General features: G+C 46.8%; 2 protein-coding genes across 6 annotated transcripts in view; both read right to left on the reverse strand.

Moving 5' to 3' along the window:
* LRRC3C (leucine rich repeat containing 3C) overlaps positions 1-18,042 on the reverse strand; it is a 214,515-nt gene that overhangs the window by 169,704 nt on the left and 26,769 nt on the right. Inside the window, exon 2 of one of the 5 annotated variants that reach the window (XR_004536803.1) lies at positions 1,937-3,360. The exons of the other annotated variants lie outside the window; for them this stretch is intronic. The gene's annotated coding sequence lies outside the window, so the exon portion shown is untranslated. Of the gene's footprint in view, positions 1-1,936; positions 3,361-18,042 lie in introns of those variants that run through there. 5 annotated transcript variants of the gene reach the window in all.
* LOC117347481 (putative nuclease HARBI1) lies at positions 10,347-12,527 on the reverse strand. The gene is made up of 2 exons (XM_033918487.1): positions 11,353-12,527; positions 10,347-11,123 (listed from the first exon to the last, which is right to left on the reverse strand). Exons 1-2 carry the CDS (start codon positions 12,077-12,079, stop codon positions 10,756-10,758), a joined length of 1,095 nt encoding a protein of 364 aa, XP_033774378.1. The 5' UTR covers positions 12,080-12,527; the 3' UTR covers positions 10,347-10,755.

The raw sequence follows: 18,042 nt of genomic DNA on the forward strand, positions 1-18,042 counted from the left end.
GTTCCCCATAGTTTGAAAAATCTGTCCCTATCCACTTTTTCTATGCCCTTCATGATCTTGAAGGTTTCTATCATGTCTCCTCTAAGTCGTCGCTTTTCCAGCAGAACAAGGTGGGGTCATATGTCCCGGGTTTTGTCGAAGAAAATATGGTAACCCTACTTAACCTTCCATTGACCCAGACACAAAACATAGATTGTGAGCCCTTTAGGGACAGACAAAGTATATGAATGCAATATGTAAACCATTTTGATTGTACCACAGAACGATAGTGTCTAAATACATTTGAAACTTGAAACTAGACATCTGCAGTCTTCCATATACCAAGAAGGTGATGTTGTGATATAAATTCAGAAGAAAGCTCCATTAGTCTCCAAAACATAGAAACATGATGGCAGATAAAGGCCAAATGGCCCATCTAGTCTGCCCTTCCGTAGTAACCATTATCTCTTTCTTTCTCTGAGAGATCCCACGCCCTTTTGAATTGACAGTCTGTCTATACCACCTCTTCTGTGAGACTGTTTCAAGCATCTACCACCCTTTCTGTAAAAAAGGATGGTAGATGCATGGAAATCCTGCCCAGCATACAGTATGTTAAAAAATAAAAATTACCTGAATGCCACCTACCTTCCTACATAGAAAACTAGCACTGCTAAATCACAAAAAATATTTAGTAACTGTGAAAACCCCTCACAGGCACGTCCTAGGTTTCCGTCAATCCACCTCTTCTAATACTAAGGACAGGTCAGAGTTCAATCTGTTCACAACAGCCGAGCTAGTAACCAATCCTGATCTTTATCAAGTAGTAATTTATATATCTGAAAGATTAATCTTTCCAGATCGTGGCAGCAATGTCATGATTTTTTCCAGTCCATTTCTTCTCAATTCTCCCCCCCCTCCCCCCGCATCTTATATCTGAAGAAATAAGTACTGTATGAGTGAGGACATCAAACTCCTCTTGCAGCTTTGTAAAAGATTTAATTTCAGCCCTTCCTGATCTATCTCAGTCCTATCTTTCTCAATATCTGTCTCTCTGGTGAAAATGTGCCTTTGAACAGTATAGGATGCCCTGCAGTGGGGCCATAGGAGTAAATTCCTCTGCAGTGGGGCCATAGGTATAAATAGCTCTTTCATCTCAAGCTCCATATATTAACCATATGAGCCAGAGTTGGGTTCTCCCAACATTCCTTTACTTAGCTTCCTTTCTACTGGCTGGTACAGCAATAATGTGTTCAGCTCCCACACTATTCATCTGTGCTCTCTCCAATGGTACCACCACTGCACCCAGTGGCGTCTGGACAGGGCCTTCAGGGGATTCGCCCCACCCCCTAAAGGCACTGAGGGCACTGCTCTGAATTGTATTGGTTGCACAGGCAACAGGCAGATGCTGCTCAGTCAGTCAAATTCAGATCAGTACTGTCAGGGCCTTTAGTGGGGTTCAGAGAATTCCTAGGCTGCCTACTCAACAAATCAAACTGCATCAAGCAAAAAGTAAACAAACAGAAAAATCAGGGTTGTAGAGCTGGGGATTTACTGAATCCTCTGAAAGCCCTCACCACACACCACCACTGACTGCATCTGATCCTTTGCCTTGCTTTTAATTTCCTAAATCACAATGGTAGACCTTCGAAAGAGAAGTGAAAGACAGCCCATAACTTCTAAAGCATGGGACTTTTTCTTTGCAACAAAATTGGTCATGGGAACATTATATTTTGATGTAATAAAAAAAATAAAGAGATGCTTACCAGATTTAGGGGCCCTTTACTAAAGTTTAGCATGCACTAAATACTAAAGCCCAGTTTATACTGTTCATGTCAGGCTGGGAGACTTGAACAGAGGGGCCAAAAGAATTGTTAGAATGGTCTCCCTTTCCCAATACGATTGGGCAAGGAATCCCATTCTGTAAATTCAAATAATGCAGACATGGAAGTTGTGCAAATTCAAATTTATTATGCCTTTCATGTCTGGGGAGAGGCATGCACGTTACCCATTTTTCTTCCTCTCCAACGGAGAAATACAAGACAAAGACATTTATACCAATGGTGACATCATTGTAATAATTACTATGTCAGAATACAATGGCACAGTTGATCACATGACTTCCTTCCCAGGAATACATTACGTAAATGTACATTTAAATCTTAAATTTGCCAATGTTAAGCCCAGTATTAATCTCAGCAGGTGGCAGTATTTCACTTTTCCTATCCTTATAACTTCTGCATGAACTTTGCTAATTAGCTTGTGTGTGGTAATCTATGTGGAACAGACTTCCTCTTTGGTTCTCTCTGTAAAGGCCTGTTTTTCTGGGAAAACTATACTTTGCCTTTTCCATTTTCTGAAAGTTCTTAACACAAGCTCTTTCTTTGTCTTAACTTTGTGCATGTCTGCATGTTTTTCCTCTTTAACTCTGGGCTATTTTTCCTTTCTGAGAACTTCAGCTTACAAAACTTTAATATTTTTTTTCCATTTGATTAATCATTCAGATTGTTCCATAATTCACCTGTCTCATTTACCCCACATAATTTCAAAGTTAATCACCTTGCATGCTTTTATTTTCCAGTTTTAATTATTAATACTGTAACAGCTGGGCACGCCCATGGTGTTCACATACCTTCAATATTCCCCTCTCAAATCTTAAAAGATTTGCTAGTAAGTTTTGTTCCCTGACTCACAGATCATGGTATATTGTATAGTAGAGGGAGAACAATAAGATCAGCAGAGAAGTTGGGGTTTCTTCTGGTAGCTGCGGCAGATCATGAAGTGTCAGAATAACTCACCAAGTATAACAGGAAGAATGGTTAAGATGAAACAAGGTATAATGCCAAATGTAAATCTTGGCTAGCCGAATATGACCAGGACCCCATATGTGGAACAGTGCAGCAAAGGGTTTAAATAACTTAAGAATATAAACACTCGTACAAATATCTATGCTATGGGTCATCAGAGTTAGGGGACTATAGTTGGCAATAAAACTTCACAATAAGGACATTACATTACTCTACAATATTTGATTCCCTCACTTTAAGTGAAGTAGTTCCTTATTCAGACATCCTACAATGCTGTTCTTATACATATGCACATTTTAAGGATACTATAGGGTTTCATCCTGCCATGAGCTTACTGCTCCTAAGGAGACAAGTTAACAAAGCACTTCAAGAAACTCTGTTCCTGTGCACTCCTAAGAAAGCTGTGACCAGTAGACTTGATCACCCTGGATATCTTCAAGTTGTGGTCATATGTCCAGCATTGCCCTTTCTGGATCATGAAGCGGAATCTGTTCTAGAAGCTGCGATCCCATTTCCTATCAGTAGTATCTTCATTCTCTTCACTGTACTGTCAGGACTCCTCATAAGGAAAGAATCTCTTGAAGTGAGCGAAAATAAAGGACAGATAAAAGATTCCAGACAGGATGAAAATGCATACAATCTTCTAGAATTGCATCCAATGAAACACATAAATTCTTTCAATTGGCCTATTACTGTCTCATAATTTCATGGGCTTAGTACTTACTTCCAGACAATTATAACTATGGGTGGCTTAGCATTTAGCGCACGCTAATTCCATTAGCATGCTAAGCTTCAGTAAAATGACCCCTTAATTTTGCCTTTTGATCAAATAAATTACAGTTTTATATGTAATGTTTGAATATGCCTTGAATATGCTCAATGCAACCCCAGGCAATAGGATGACAGACTCCACTCCATTAAGAATCAGAGGAATCCACAAAGTAATCATAAGGGACATAAACATAATTGTATAGATTCAGTATTGGGCCAGAAAAAAATTTGAAATATGTAGACAAAAATGAAACTGAAATCCCAGGCACTGCAATAACAAAGGAAGAGGCAGATACAGTAGAACGCTAATTATCTGGATTGCTTTGGGGGTCTCAGTTTATATATGACTTCCCTCCGAAGTACCATTCCTATCACCCTCCCTCCCACTAGTGTTCCTTCTCTGCTTCTGCTGCCACTGCCAACAGCCCAGTACCCCTGCAAAACTAGGAGACTTTCTCCCCGTTAGTATGCCCCCTACAAGAGTGTTTTCCCTTCCTCCCTGAACAGACACCATCACCCCCCCCCCCCCACACACACACACACACACACACCTTGGACCTAGAGGAAAGACACCAAGACTACTTCGTTTCCCTGGTGGTCTAGCGGCACGATAGGGCAGGAGCGATTCCCACTTGCTCCTGACCATGCTTTTTCAGCGACGAAAATAGCTGCTGAGACTATTATTAACACTGGGGTGGCCACAAGTGTCCAATATCAAAAGTGCCACATACCTCAAGCTGAATTCTGAGTCTGATTTCTTTCCCTCATCCTACATCTCCTGAAATGAGTCCACAGGTAAGTGAAAGGAAATCGGCAGGGCTGTGAAGGCTTGAGTCACCTTGGTATTTGGACACAGAGGGCTCCTTTTACAAAGATGCGCTAGCGTTTTTAGTTGACGCACCGGATTAGTGCACGCTATCCAAAAAACCACCACCTGCTCAAGAGGAGGCAGTAGCGGCTAGCGCGTGCTATTCCATGCATTAAGGCTCTAACACACCTTTGTAAAAGGAGCCCAGAGAGTCAGGATATCCCTATGTGCTAGTACTATTGTTCCTAGCTATCAAATCACTCTTTACTTTGTCCAATTCTAACTGCATTGTATGTCTATCCTGCTCCCATTTAATTTTCTCTTTTTCTAATTCTTCTTTCTGTGCCCTGAGCTCATGGAAAGGAATGTAAGTAGAAGAATTTCTTTAATTACCCCAGCCATGCCCTCTTCAGGGTGCCTGTCCTCTATTTACTGTGTGTGGTTTTTGTGTATTGGGGAGATCCCTCAGCACACCACCTACTGGCTCCTGATACTGAAATAATTTGAGCTGGCTGGGTCTTCCACACAGACTCAATCCTGAGCAGTAAAGTGTCAAAAGGGGTTGCTTTAGGGTCATCAGAAAACAATAGGTGTTTAGTAATCTTTGGGGATAATAATTCTAATAGAAATTCTTTATGCTCTCTGACCATAATCTGCTAAACTGGGCCAGTATGCGTGCTCTTTAAGTACAGCATCGATTAGTCACACCCTATATGCAAACTGCTCTAGTGTATCAGTTGCAGGAGTGAAAGAGTTCTAAGAACTAGCAGAGAGGTGCAGCAAAATAGTTGTTCAATGCCTATCTTTACAAACTGGTATGGGTGAGTGAGAGACCCAAAATTTATAATAATGTGGTCCCAGGGCTAGGCGCATAAGTTTATCAAAATCTGCAGTTCCTTTTATATTTCCCTAGACCCCAGTGAACCAGTGTATCAGTAGCCCATTTGCACCATTCATTTATGTTAGGGCCCACTTTCTCCACTATTCTTTCAATGTCACTCTCTTTCATATGTCCCTGCAGCACTACTGTTACTGGTGCTGTGTCACTTATAGGGGTTACTCTATCCTCCTTGTCACTTGGTATTGCTCTGGCATGGTAGTGAATTTTCCTCACCTTCATTTATCTGTTCTTCACCTACAGCTGGTTTACCTTTTTTCTGGCCTGCTACAAAAACTGTGTTCTGTTTCTCTATAAATTGACTACAAGGATTATATGGTGAAGGTGGCACAGGTGCCGAAGGCAAAATCTGTGAGGAGACAGCATTAACCTGTCCCTGTGAGGCACATTTTTACTTTAAATATTTTAATTCTGCTTTAGCTTCTTCTAATTGTTCATTTACAGCTAAAAAGGAATTTGTAGCTTCAACAATTTGGGTTTGTAGCATGGATATATTAATTTGTGCCTCATCTAAGTCCTTGGACAACTAAAGGCACTGAGGGGCTCATAATCAAAAGAAAAAAACCATCTATAAAGTGGCCTAAATGGCTACTTGGACAAACAAAAAGCCTGATCGTCCAAGTACCCATAATCAAAGCACAACCCGGCCCATGTGCTTAAGGCCCCGCCCACAGGAGGAGCCTAAGGTTCCCCGGCCTATTCTGGTTGGCCCAGGCACCTCAGGCCCTACCTGTGGGCGGGGTTTTAGCCACCCGGGCCAATCCGGCCCCATTCCAGAGCCGGCTGGCCTGCTGGATGGGCGGGCTTAGCACCCGTCCGTCCATCCGTTTTGAGGTACGGAGAAGGGGGGTGAGGTGTCAGCAAGGGGGGTCGCGGGTCAGCCGATCGGGGGCGGTCGTTGGGGGGGGTTTGTGTCGAGGGCAGGAGGGCCTGGGATCCCTCCTGCCCATATTGTAGTGGGGGTAGGGGGTCCACCTGGGCAGGAGGGGTTGGGCTCCCTTCTGCCCGATCTTGTAGGGGCTGGGGGGCGAGAGGCAGGAGGGCTTGGGCTCCCTCCTGCCCCGAACGTAATAGGGGGGGCCACGGGGCAGGAGGGCTTGGGCTCCCTCCTATCCCGAATGTAATCAGAGGGGTTGGGGATCGCGGAGCAGGAGGGCTTGGGCTCCCTCCTGCCCTGAACATAATGGGGGGGGGCCGCGGGGCAGGAGGGCTTGGGCTCCCTCCTGCCCCGATCATAATCGGGAGGGTAGGGGATCGCAGGGCAGGAGGGCTTGGGCTCCCTCCTGTCCTGAATGTAATCGGGGGGGGCCATGGGGCAGGAGGGCTTGAGCTCTCTCCTGCCCCGAACGTAATCGGGGGGGGGGGGTTTTGAGGATCATGGGGTAGGAGGGCTTGGGCTCCCTCCTGCCCCGATGTCGTTGGGGGGGGGGTGTTTGGAGTCCACTGAGGAACCCGAAGATGCAACCGGCGTGACGTGAACGGTGGAGGCCATGTGTCCCAGGAGAATCATCATCTGCCGGGCCGAGACCAAATCCCGCTGAGACACCAGCTGACTCAGCCGCAGGAGGACAGCCTGTCGAGGTGGGGGCAGAAACGACCGGAGGCGAACCGTATCGAGCACAGCCTCAATAAACTGCAGGGACTGAGAGGGGCACAACTGAGACTTGGGGAAGTTGACCTCGAACCCAGCCGCTGAAGGAAGATAATAGTCTGACGGGTCGCTGAAATAACCCTCTCCCTCGACGGGGCTTTGATAAGCCAATCGTCGAGGAATGGGAAAACCTGAAGGCCCTGCGGCCACCACGAGGCACTTCGTGAAGACCCGTGGAGACGAAGGAAGCCTGAATGGGAGGATTCGATACGGCAAGTGGAGGCTTCCCACCTGAAAGCGGAGAAACCGCCGAGAAGCCGGATGTATCGTGATGTGAGTGTAGGCTTCCTTCAGGTCCAGGGAACACAACCTTGTCCATCAAGGGATACAAAATGGGAAGTGAAAGCATGCGGAACTTCTCCCGAACCAGGAACTTGTTCAGGTTTCGCAGATCCAGAATGGGACGAAGGTCCCCGGTCTTTTTGGGTACCAGGAAGTACCGAGAATAAACTCCGGAGCCCCGTTGGCAAGGGGGAACCTCTTCTACAGCCCGCAGGCGAAGGAGGGCCCGCGCTTCCAAAAGAAGTAGAGGAAGTTGCGCCCTGTCGGAAAAAGACACTCCGGGAGGTCTGTCGGGAGGCAAAGCCCGGAAGTTGAGGGAGAACCCCTCCCGAATGACGGAGAGGACCCAAGAGTCCACAGTGATCTCTGCCCAACGTTGATAAAAGACGCGAAGACGTCCCCCAATGGGTAAAGGGGGAACCCCCAAGGCGGAAGGGGCTAGCCCCCTCCCGCCGGGCCAAAAGGACAGCTGCGTCTTAGGCGCAGCGGGGGTCTGAGGCTTAGGAGGAGCCCTCTGCTGCTGAGGACGCCGAGGCGGAGGGCGGGAAAACGCCGGCGTGGACTTCTGCGGATACCGCCAAGGGGGTAGCCGGTAAGTCTTGGGCGGAGCGGGTTTTGCCTTAGACCGGACCAAGGAAGCAAAAGAGCGTTCGTGTTCGGAGAGGCGCTTTGTAGCCGCTTCGATGGAATCATCAAACAGCTCATTCCCCAAGCACGGAAGATTGGCCAACCGGTCTTGCAGGTTGGGGTTCATGTCGACAATGCGGAGCCACGCCAGACGACGCATGGCCACCGCGAAGGCCGAGACCCTAGACGATAGCTCAAATGCATCATAGGAGGTCTGGAACATGTACAGCCGAAGCTGCAACAGTATATCTACTAGCCGGCGAAACTCCGCATGGCGCGCCGAAGGCAAGGCGTCCTCGAAAGATGGCAGGGACTTAATGCACCACTTGAGATAAGATGTAAAAGTAAAGTTATAATTCAGGACTCGGTTCGCCATCATGGAGTTCTGATACAGGCGCCGGCTGAACTTATCCATAGTCCTGCCCTCCCGGCCAGGCGGGACAGCGGCATAGACCTTGGATGGGTGGGACTTTTTAAGGGTAGACTCCACTACCAAGGACTGGTGAGAGAGCTGCACCTTCTCAAACCCTTTGCATGGCACCGTCTGGTACTGAGACTCCATTTTGGAGAGAATAGCCGGAATAGCATAGGGCGTCTCCAGATTGCGAAACAAGGTCTGCTGCAAGACCGGATTCAGAGGCAGCTGCAGGGATTCCCTAGGAGGGTAAGGGAGCTCCATCTCCTCCAAAAAACTCCTTGGTATACCTGGAATCAGACTGAAGGTCCAGGTGCAAGGCCTTCCCCATATCCTGCACAAATCTAGTGAAGGAAGAGGGCCTGCTCTCAGAGTGCTCCCCAGGGGGAGTGGTGGAACGAGACCGCAGGGCAGCCGAAAAGGAGGGGGAAGACTCCCTAGAATAGTGCGGGGGAACTTCCGTATCCACCAGCATGGACGCTGAGGAAGCCCTGCTGAAAGAATGAGGAGGCATCGACGAGAGCTTGCGCCTCGAAGTCCCCAGAGGGGAGGATCGCGAGGCAAGGACCATTGCGGTCCGAGGACGGCACCCCGGAGAACCCCGGCCCGAATTCAAGCCTCGGGAAACCGAGGCCGGGTCTCCCGAGGTAGGCTCCTCCCAGATCAAGGAGTCCAACCGGATCAGTGACCTCAATAAACTCGGGTTGGACAGAGTGAGGTCCGAGGTCTTAATGGAGCCGATAGTGCGAGGACCCGGGGACCCTGCCCCTCCTCGGGGGGGGGGGGGGGGGTCCCACTGACGTTTCGCAAGATGCCTCGACCGAGGCAGGCTCGAGGGAGAAACATGCCTCGATGGAAGAGGCGAGGAATCAGACGAGGACAGACGCCGAGATCGACGTGCCTTGCCCCGAGAAGTCTCGACGCGACGCTCAGGCTGGTCCACCGCTTGTGAGGTCGAGGCCGGAGCAAGCTGTGCCAACGCCGAGGAGAGCTCCGAGGAGATGATTGCCTTCAGCACCTCCTCAAACATCGGCACCGTGACCATATTCGGCCGGGTAGGTGCAGCAGTGCGTTCCACTGAGGGTGACCTCGAGGATGAGTATTTCCGTGTGGTGGAAGCACGCTTGGAGGGTTTAGAGGATGGTCTCGTTGAGGCCAGCGGGACTACACTCACCGGCTGGATGGCCAGAGACTCCGAGGAAGGCTTCTTCGGTAGCGGAGCTAAACCTGAAGGAGGAAGAGGGGACTTACCCGGAGCCGAGGTATTCGAGGTCGAGGTCCCCGAGGCCTTCGAGGTCGAGGGAGACTTGCCCGGGGCCGAGGTCTTCGAGGCTGACGTTGAGACCGAGGCAGAGGTTGAGGCCGAGACCGGGGTCAAGCAGGAGCAGCTTCCATGGTGAAAAGCTCCGCAATCCTGGCCCTACGCCGCCGAAGAGCCCGAGGTTGAAGCGTGGCGCAGCGAGGACAGGAATCCGTCGGGTGATCAGCACTCAGGCACAGGATACACCAGCGGTGTGGGTCAGTGATGGAGATAACCCGACCGAACTGAGAGCACTTCTTAAACCCGGTGAGAGGCCAGGAAATAAGGTTAGACGGCCGCAGCCACTCGAGGCCAAGCGGCCACGGCGAACCGGGAGCCCCTGGTCGCCGAACCGAAAAAACAAAAAATGAAAAGTAAAGAAAAGAAGCAAGATCAACGCGCACAGCGACTCCCGTAGGAAAACAAGAAAGCCGCGGTGCTAGAAAAGGCACTTAGAGATCGCAGAGAAGAGAGACAGGTTTGCTGGTTCCACGGAAAACTAAGAACTGAAGACCACGAGGAGGGGATGCGCCCTCTAGTGGAGCAGGAAGGCACGCATGCGTGGGCAGCACTAGCAAACTTTGAGATCTTCAATCAAGTTTGCTTGAAAAGCTGTCCACGATGCGACGGGGCTCCGTGGATGACGTCACCCACATGTAGAGAATATGCTGCCTGCTTGTCCTGGGATAACTCCATGTTTGTTTCCCACCTCCCCCTCAAAAAAAAAAACAAAAAAAAACCCAACAAAAACAAACTAGAAACAGATGCAGCTGGACTCTGCAACCTGCTTGTACTCTTTGTGTAGGCCCAAGAACAAGATATAGGGCGTATAGGAATTAACATACAGGCACCAAAAACAAACTGCAAGAGCACAGGCCTTGGGCCTACACTGAGGTCAATGGAGTGGCAGTAGTTATGCCAGTTAAACAGATAATAACGCAATAAACAGCTTATACCCCATATACCTTTTGTACTGCCAGGCCTAGACCCTTCCATGCTGTTCCCCAAATAACTTGTTTTATAACCATTTACAGGTACAATTTCAGTTCAGTTTTGACTCCCATATGAGAACCACAAGTTAAGTGAATTACATTTTATTAAAATAGCACCGCTAGGTTATTTTCATTAATTTGGCCTTTATCTGCCATCATGTTTCAAAAATTTAACACTATGCAAAACAGGCACAATGGGTTCATTGTGGCAACAAAACTACAAATTCGTCAGGAGAAGTACTCTTCTATCAGCTTGCGTCGCACTGCGTTTCCCTTTGCAACATCTGATCCTGAAGCAGGTGGGCTGATGTCCAATTCACTGGGTGCCACATTGACAGCAATTTCTACCTGATGTCTCAGTGCAATATTATGTAGCATGCAGCACACTGTCACAATGTCTGACACTTTCTGAGCTCTATACTGCAAGGATCCACCAGAAGGATGCAAGCAGTTGAAGCGGCTCTTCAACACCCCTAAAGTGCGTTCGATGGTACACCTGGTTGAGATGTGTGCCTCGTTGTAGCGTTTCTCTGCCTCTGAGCGGGGTGCCAGTAGTGGAGTCATGAGCCAAGGTTTACATCCATAGCCGCTATCCCCTATAAGAAGACATGTCTCGTGAGGTAAAAATTATCCTTTTGAGTTAGAAATTATAAATGTGTCCAACCACCCCCAAAACAAACTCCCCTCGTTATGTTCCAAAATGGGATAGTTGTACAATGGCCCATTCTCCCCCCTCCAAGCATCCTTCTTCATCGTTTGCCACCTCCCATCCACCACACACACAGTCCAGACTACATGTGACACTTGACAATCAATCACACTTACCCAGTAGCCACCCCTGGCCAAATTTTCCCTCTGCAAGTTTTTTCCCAAAGGTAGAGTTGGCTAGGATATCCGAATCATGGCAGCTCCCGGGGAACTCAGACGCAACATCAAGGATCCTCAGGTTTGAATCGCAGACCACTTGGACATTCAAGGAGTATCCCATCTTGTGGTTGAGGTACATCAACTCTTCATCCGATGGGGGAGTAAATAGAACATGGGTACAGTCAATGGCACCCAATACACTAGGCATACCAGCAATCTGGGAAAAGTCCTGTTTAATCTCCTGCTGCTGTTCTTCCCCCTCTGGAAAGTTAATGTAGTGCTTGGCACGTTTTTTCAGAGCTCGCAATACCTGGCTCAAATGTCTAGACACAGAAGACTGGTTCACTCCACTGCTACACCCAATCACACGCTGAAAAGTGCCTGTACCAAGGAACCGCAGAACAGTCAGCAGCTTCACCAACCCGGGCACTGCATGGGACCGAGCTGTTGATGGATCAATATCAGCTCTAATCTCCTCATATAGATCTAAAATCGCTGTCCTGGTTAGACGATAATCATTCACTATCTTTTGGTCTGACATCTCTTGCAAGGCCACCCGCACACGAAACACACGGGGCTGGTGGCCATGTACCAGCATCCTCTGTGGCCGCTCTACCCTCCTTTCACCATCATCCCCTCTTCCCATTGCTGCCTGCAGAAAGCGGGGTAAAAAAGCTCCATCCATAATGTTGTCTGTTGTAGCACAAAGCACACTGGATCATCAACGCATTACAATCCCAGCATGTTTTGCAATTTGTTCTTGCCCTAAAGCGAGTCACTGCTCACTGCAGACAAATGTCTTATAGGTGCGTCCACTGATGCCATTGTTTGGGGCAAGGGGGCTGGAGAACGGCCAATAAAGCATGCAAAAGTGAAAATGCAAGATATATATGCTTTTTTTTTTTTTACATTGCTTCATATCCCTATAAAAGAATGATGAATGTATCCTACTCATACACATTTTTTAAATGCATATTTTTTTTCACTTTCCCCTGTGGCATCTCATGCTATCGTCAGCGTATATGCTTTTAATGAATGCACATGGGGCGCAAAATTAACGCACGTGTATATTGTATTCAACACTACCGGCACCCCCTGGAAATTTTGGAGCGTTAATTTCAGAGCTTCATTTTGTGCAAGGTCTGGGCATCACCTCGGAGTGCTCATTTTATTTTATTTAACCTTGAGCTCACTGTCATACATTCCCATCGTATTCTCGGAGGCTGCTACCGTCCAAAGCACAGCGCCATTTTGTGGGCACGGAAGCTGAAATGCTCGTAACGCTACGCCAGCTATAATTCGTTTGGCCTCACATGAGCACCGGGGCCTTTGTAAGCTTGGGACGCCGACGCCGAGCGAGACCAAGGTCCATCGAGTCGGCGAGCCGGGCCGGGCCGAACGGTTTCGCAGCTCGTTTGAAGGAATTCTTAGAACGCGCAAAACGCAGCGACGCGGTGCGCGCGGACAGCGCAGTTCGCAGCGTCGGCTCGGCGCTGCCGCTCGGTTGCTCTCCTCTGGCTCTGCTAGTCGCGTCTGGTTCGCCCACAATGCTCAGCGGGGGGGGGCAGCGGCAGGTCTCCGCTTCGGGGTGTTGTTGGCCGTCGTCGCGAGCGGCGGGATGAAGGACGGAGCCGACCGACGAGGGGCTTCAGCCCGAGCCGCAAGACGTGGAGCCGCAGACAAAGAGAGCCGGGGGACAAGCCACAGTGGGAGGTGGACGCCATCACCCTGGAGGGTGAGGAGGAGGGGGGGGGGGCTGAGAGGATAGAGAGCGTTTCAGTACCACCAACCACTGCCTCCTGGGAGGGGGGGGGGGCAGATTCGCAGAATCAGATGGGAGGAGGAGGGGGATTTAGAGGCCTTGGCCATAAGCAATGGAGTATACCGGGAAAAGTTCAGGTTGTGTGACACAGTAGATACACTGGCACCCCCTTCCTTCTTACAGACAAATAGGTTCAGGATCACTTACTACTCCCCCCCCCCCTCGCCCTGACTTTCCATTTTATATCAGATTTACATTACTATGCTGGGTGTCAAAGTCCCTCCTCGAGGGCCGGAATCCAGTCGGGTTTTCTGGATTTCCCCAATGAATATGCATTGAAAGCAGTGCATGCAAATAGATCTCATGCAGATTCATTGGGGAAATCCTGAAAACCCGACTGGATTCTGGCCCTCGAGGACCGACTTTGACACCTGTGCTTGTGGGTGGTTCAATGTACCACTGACCACCTGAGCCCCCCCCCTGTTTGTTCTCTGCACACCTGTACGTTCTGATGCTGCTTTGGCTCCTGTAATTTTTGTTGGAAGTCTTTCCCAGATGCCTCACTTATTTATTGAATTTAGCTTGTGCCTTTTCAGGGTGAATTAAATATTTTCCTTCCAAGAAGAGTTTGCAATCTCATTTTGTATCTTGAGGCAATGGAAGGTTCAACAGTTTGCTCAAAGGCACAGGGAGCATTAGTGGGATTTGAATACTGGGTGATATTATGGTTACGCTTCTTAACAGCGTAACCATGAGTTCTTTGTGGTTTACAAAAGATTATAAACTAAAAACAATTTAAGAATGACAAAAAGAAATTATTTGACCAAGTATTTTGAAAAGAGATAAGTTTTCAGTTGAGTTCTGAAATATAAGAACAAGCTCCAAGCAATAACAATCGAAATTCTCTGTCGTGTATGGTCCAGAAATTTCTTACTTTTACAACCCTGTACTGCCAGAAAGGTGAATAGGGCATGAGACTTTTGACTTTTGTTATATGATGCTAGAGAGAATCAACCATATAAAATGGAGCAGTACCATACGTAACCTTATGGCAAAAGCAACCCAACTTAAACAAAAACACGAGCCTCCCATTAGCAGCCAATGCAATTCACAATAAAATGGAGTCACATGATCATATTTTTTTTAAGACCGTAGATAATTCTAACCGCTGTATTTTGAATCGGTACAAGTTGAACCATGTCTTTCTTGGGAATTGTTAAATACACAATATTACAATAATCCAAAAGACTCAATAATAAAGATTGCACCAGAAGTTTAAAAGCAGAAAACTCAAAAAAAGGTTAATGGGATGCAGTTTCCCTAGTGTGTAATAACCTTTATATACCACAGCATCTATTTGTTTTTTCATAGTCGGATGCTGGTCCAAAATAACTCCCAATATTTTAATTGTTGGTTGAATTGTATACAGAGAAACAGCAAACTGTTTTTATTCATGGAGCAATAATGGGGGCATCATTGTGTCACAGAAAAGGGTCAATGATCTCATCACAAATTTTGTTATTGGGGACGTGCAAGCCTTCTCAGTGATCGAGTCACCAGCATTCATTCAGTTTGTTACTGGTCTTCAACTAGGCAAAACTGTATTGACTCGTAAGACTCTTACTGGACACGTTGAGGACCAGTATCATAAGATGACAGATGATCTACAGAATAAGCTGTCACATGACTGAAGTCTGCACAACAGCTGGCATATGGAAACCCCCCCCCCCAACAGCAGAAACTTTTTGGGAGTTACATTGGATCAAGATCAGCACATTGGAACAAAAATCTGCACCATTGGCATGTTCATGTTTGCGAGGATGACATACTTTCAACCTGATTGCATCCACACTCGAGAAGATCGACTCCAAATTTTGTATCACTGATAAAAGTTCTCTGCACAGTTACTGACTATGGATCAAACTTTGTTAAGGCATTCAAGGCATTCTCAGAGACAGAAACAACAGTCATAGAACTAACACAAGTTGTGCCCTCACAAATTGACAACAGAGAGGTGACTTTCACAAACATTGCAGACATCCTAGACCAGTGTTCTTCAACCACCGGTCCATGGACCAGTGCTGGTCCACAGAAATTTCCTGCCGGTCCACAGGGCCGGCACGTGCATCGGGCCCAAGACAGTGTTCTTTAGCCGCCGGTCCACAGTGCAATCGATGCGGCGTTGTCTTTAGGCCGGCTCCCTCTTCCTCAGTGCTACAGTGCACAAAAACATGGGCAGCAGCTCCTACATGCTTTCCGTGCCTGAACCAGAAGCCTTCTCTCTGGAGTCGCAATGTCAGAGAGAAGGCTTCCGAATGAGGCGTGGAACACACGAGGAGCCGCTGCCTGTGTCTTTGTGTACTGCAGCACTGAGGAAGAGGGAGCCAGCCCAAAGACAACACTGGGGGTGGCATAAAATGGCCAGGCAGGAGCAGGCCAGAAGTTAAGGCACAGCATGGAGGGAGGGAGACAACAAAGGTAGGGGGAATGATTTTAGTTTTCAATTTATTGAATGATTTACATCTGCTGTCTGTTCAGGAAGAAATGCATTTGTTTCTTTTCCTCTGGGGTTGTACTACAAGCAGAGTCTTGCATCTTAGGGTTTGTTTGTATGTATTAGTACTTTTAGTTTTTGGTCCCATATTTGCATGGGGTTATCTGTGTTCTGATAGGAATGAATATTGAGAAGCATACAGTGTGCTTTGTGTTGTTTAATTTTGTGGGTTAATCATTATGTGTTAATATGATTATATTGTGTGTGAAAAATGAATGGAAAAATGGTGTTACAATTAGTACAATTATGGGGGCGGGGTCTGGGGTGGAGATGGGCGGGGTCTGGCCCACAACTTAGCTCATTGTTCTTCAATTGCCGGTCCACGGACTGGTGCCGGTCCATAAAATAATTATTTTATTTCCGCCAGTCCACAGGTGTCAAAAGGTTGAAGAACACTATCCTAGACAACCAAATAGGTGCAGAAGCAATAGAGTTTGCACTTCCATCTCACCATCGTAGTACCCACACAATGAACTTTATTGCTGTGTCTGATTCAGAAGGGGCCAATGAAGATGCAAATTACAAGAAGTTAAGCCATAGAACCTTGACAATATGCAGTTCCCTCTGGAACAAGTGCAATAAAAATCCATAGGCAGCTGAAATAGTGTGCAAAACTTCAGAAACCACACATGCTGTACCAAATGTTACTAGATGGAATTCGTTATATTATGCTGTTTTGGCAAAGTGTATTTTGTTGTGGAAAAGAAGTCTGAAACTGTGCTTAATGACATCTGTGAGAAGCTTTCCCTAACAGCTTTCCGCTCAAATGAAATTGCTTTCATGGCAGAGTATATTAAGGTGATGAAACTGATTGCTATGGCACTGGACACACTGCAGGCTGAAGACCAGTGTTTCATGGGAGTTTCCCTGCATGCACATCTTACCTCTATCAGGGCTTCGCTCAAATTTGCCTGCCCACTTGTTGATGCTCTAATGAATGGCATCATTAAGCACTTTGGTCCACTTGAAGCTAGTAGCAAGTTTTTCACATCCACAATTCAAGCTGTGCTGGATCCAGTCAGATGCTGCCAGAGCTCGTGCCAAATCCTTGCTGATGCAAGCAATGCAGGCTCAGGCTGACACTGCAAACATAGTGAAGACACCAGCTTCTTCTACTTCTATGAATCAAATAAAGGGGACAAAGATGTGCAGTCGTAACTAGACCTCTTCTTGAATGCTGCTGCACATGATATATCCAGGCTCCAGCGCTATCTAACTGTGAAAGAAGTGTTTATTCTGACGAATACAAGCCTTCCATCAAGCGCACAAGTGGAGAGACTCTTCAGAATCAGTGAACAGATTCTTGCATCACACAGGAACCGTTTAACCGACGAGCATTTTGAAATGCTTTTAATGCTCAGAGCCATTAAGAAACTCATTTGAAAATAAAGTACTCATTGTTGCAATGTTCATATAGTTATAATAAACAAAGAACTATTAACTATCTAGTTAATTTTTTTAGTACCTACAGTTAGTGAAAAGTAACTGAAATCAGTAACTGGTGTAGTTACTTTTTATCTCATGCAACTAGTGATGGTAAGTAGTTACTTTTTTTAAGTAACTAGCATAGCACTACCACCATCTCTATCAGCCAACCAATTTTCAATCCAGTTCACCACTTTCTAAGTTCAGGTTATTCAAGAATCTTCTGTGAGGAGCTTTATTAAAGACTTTGTTGAAATCCAAGTATTTTATTTATTCAATATTATAGCCAGGCTACAAATCAGCTATTAAGTAGCTATCTGTCCTGGCAGGCTAACTATCTAATGTTCCCTGGGCAGTGGAGGATTAAGTGACTTGCTCCGGGTCACAGGGCATAGTGTGGGGATAGAATCCACAACCTCAGGGTGCTGAGGCTGTAGCTCTAAGCACTATGCCACTCTCTCCTGCTTATTTTTAAAGTGCTTAGACTTAAAGTTCCATAGAAACATATGGAACTTAGTAAGTCTATTTGCTTTGAAAATGAACCCCTATATCATGGCTATGCCCATAGCATCAAAATATGTTTTTGGTGTGGACGCTGGCATCCTCTTCAGTAAAGAACTGATTTAGTGTTTCTGCTGTGATCTTTTCCTTTCTGAGTACCCTTTTACTTCTTGCTCATCTAGTGATCCATCAGACTCCTGCACTGGTACTTCAAAACGTACTTCAAAAAGGTACTTCAAAACGTTTCCTTAGTCACTCAATTTTGATGTAAGCAGATATTCAGATTTCTACTTGACTAACCAATACTCCCTCCCCCCCCCCCCTTTTTTTAATAGAAATAAGATAAATTTTACAGGTAAGGTTTCCTACCTTTTTATATAACAGACTTGTAGAAATCCAAAGGAAT

The sequence above is a fragment of the Geotrypetes seraphini genome, chromosome 13, assembly GCF_902459505.1.
Source record: "Geotrypetes seraphini chromosome 13, aGeoSer1.1, whole genome shotgun sequence".
Lineage (NCBI taxonomy): Eukaryota > Metazoa > Chordata > Amphibia > Gymnophiona > Dermophiidae > Geotrypetes > Geotrypetes seraphini.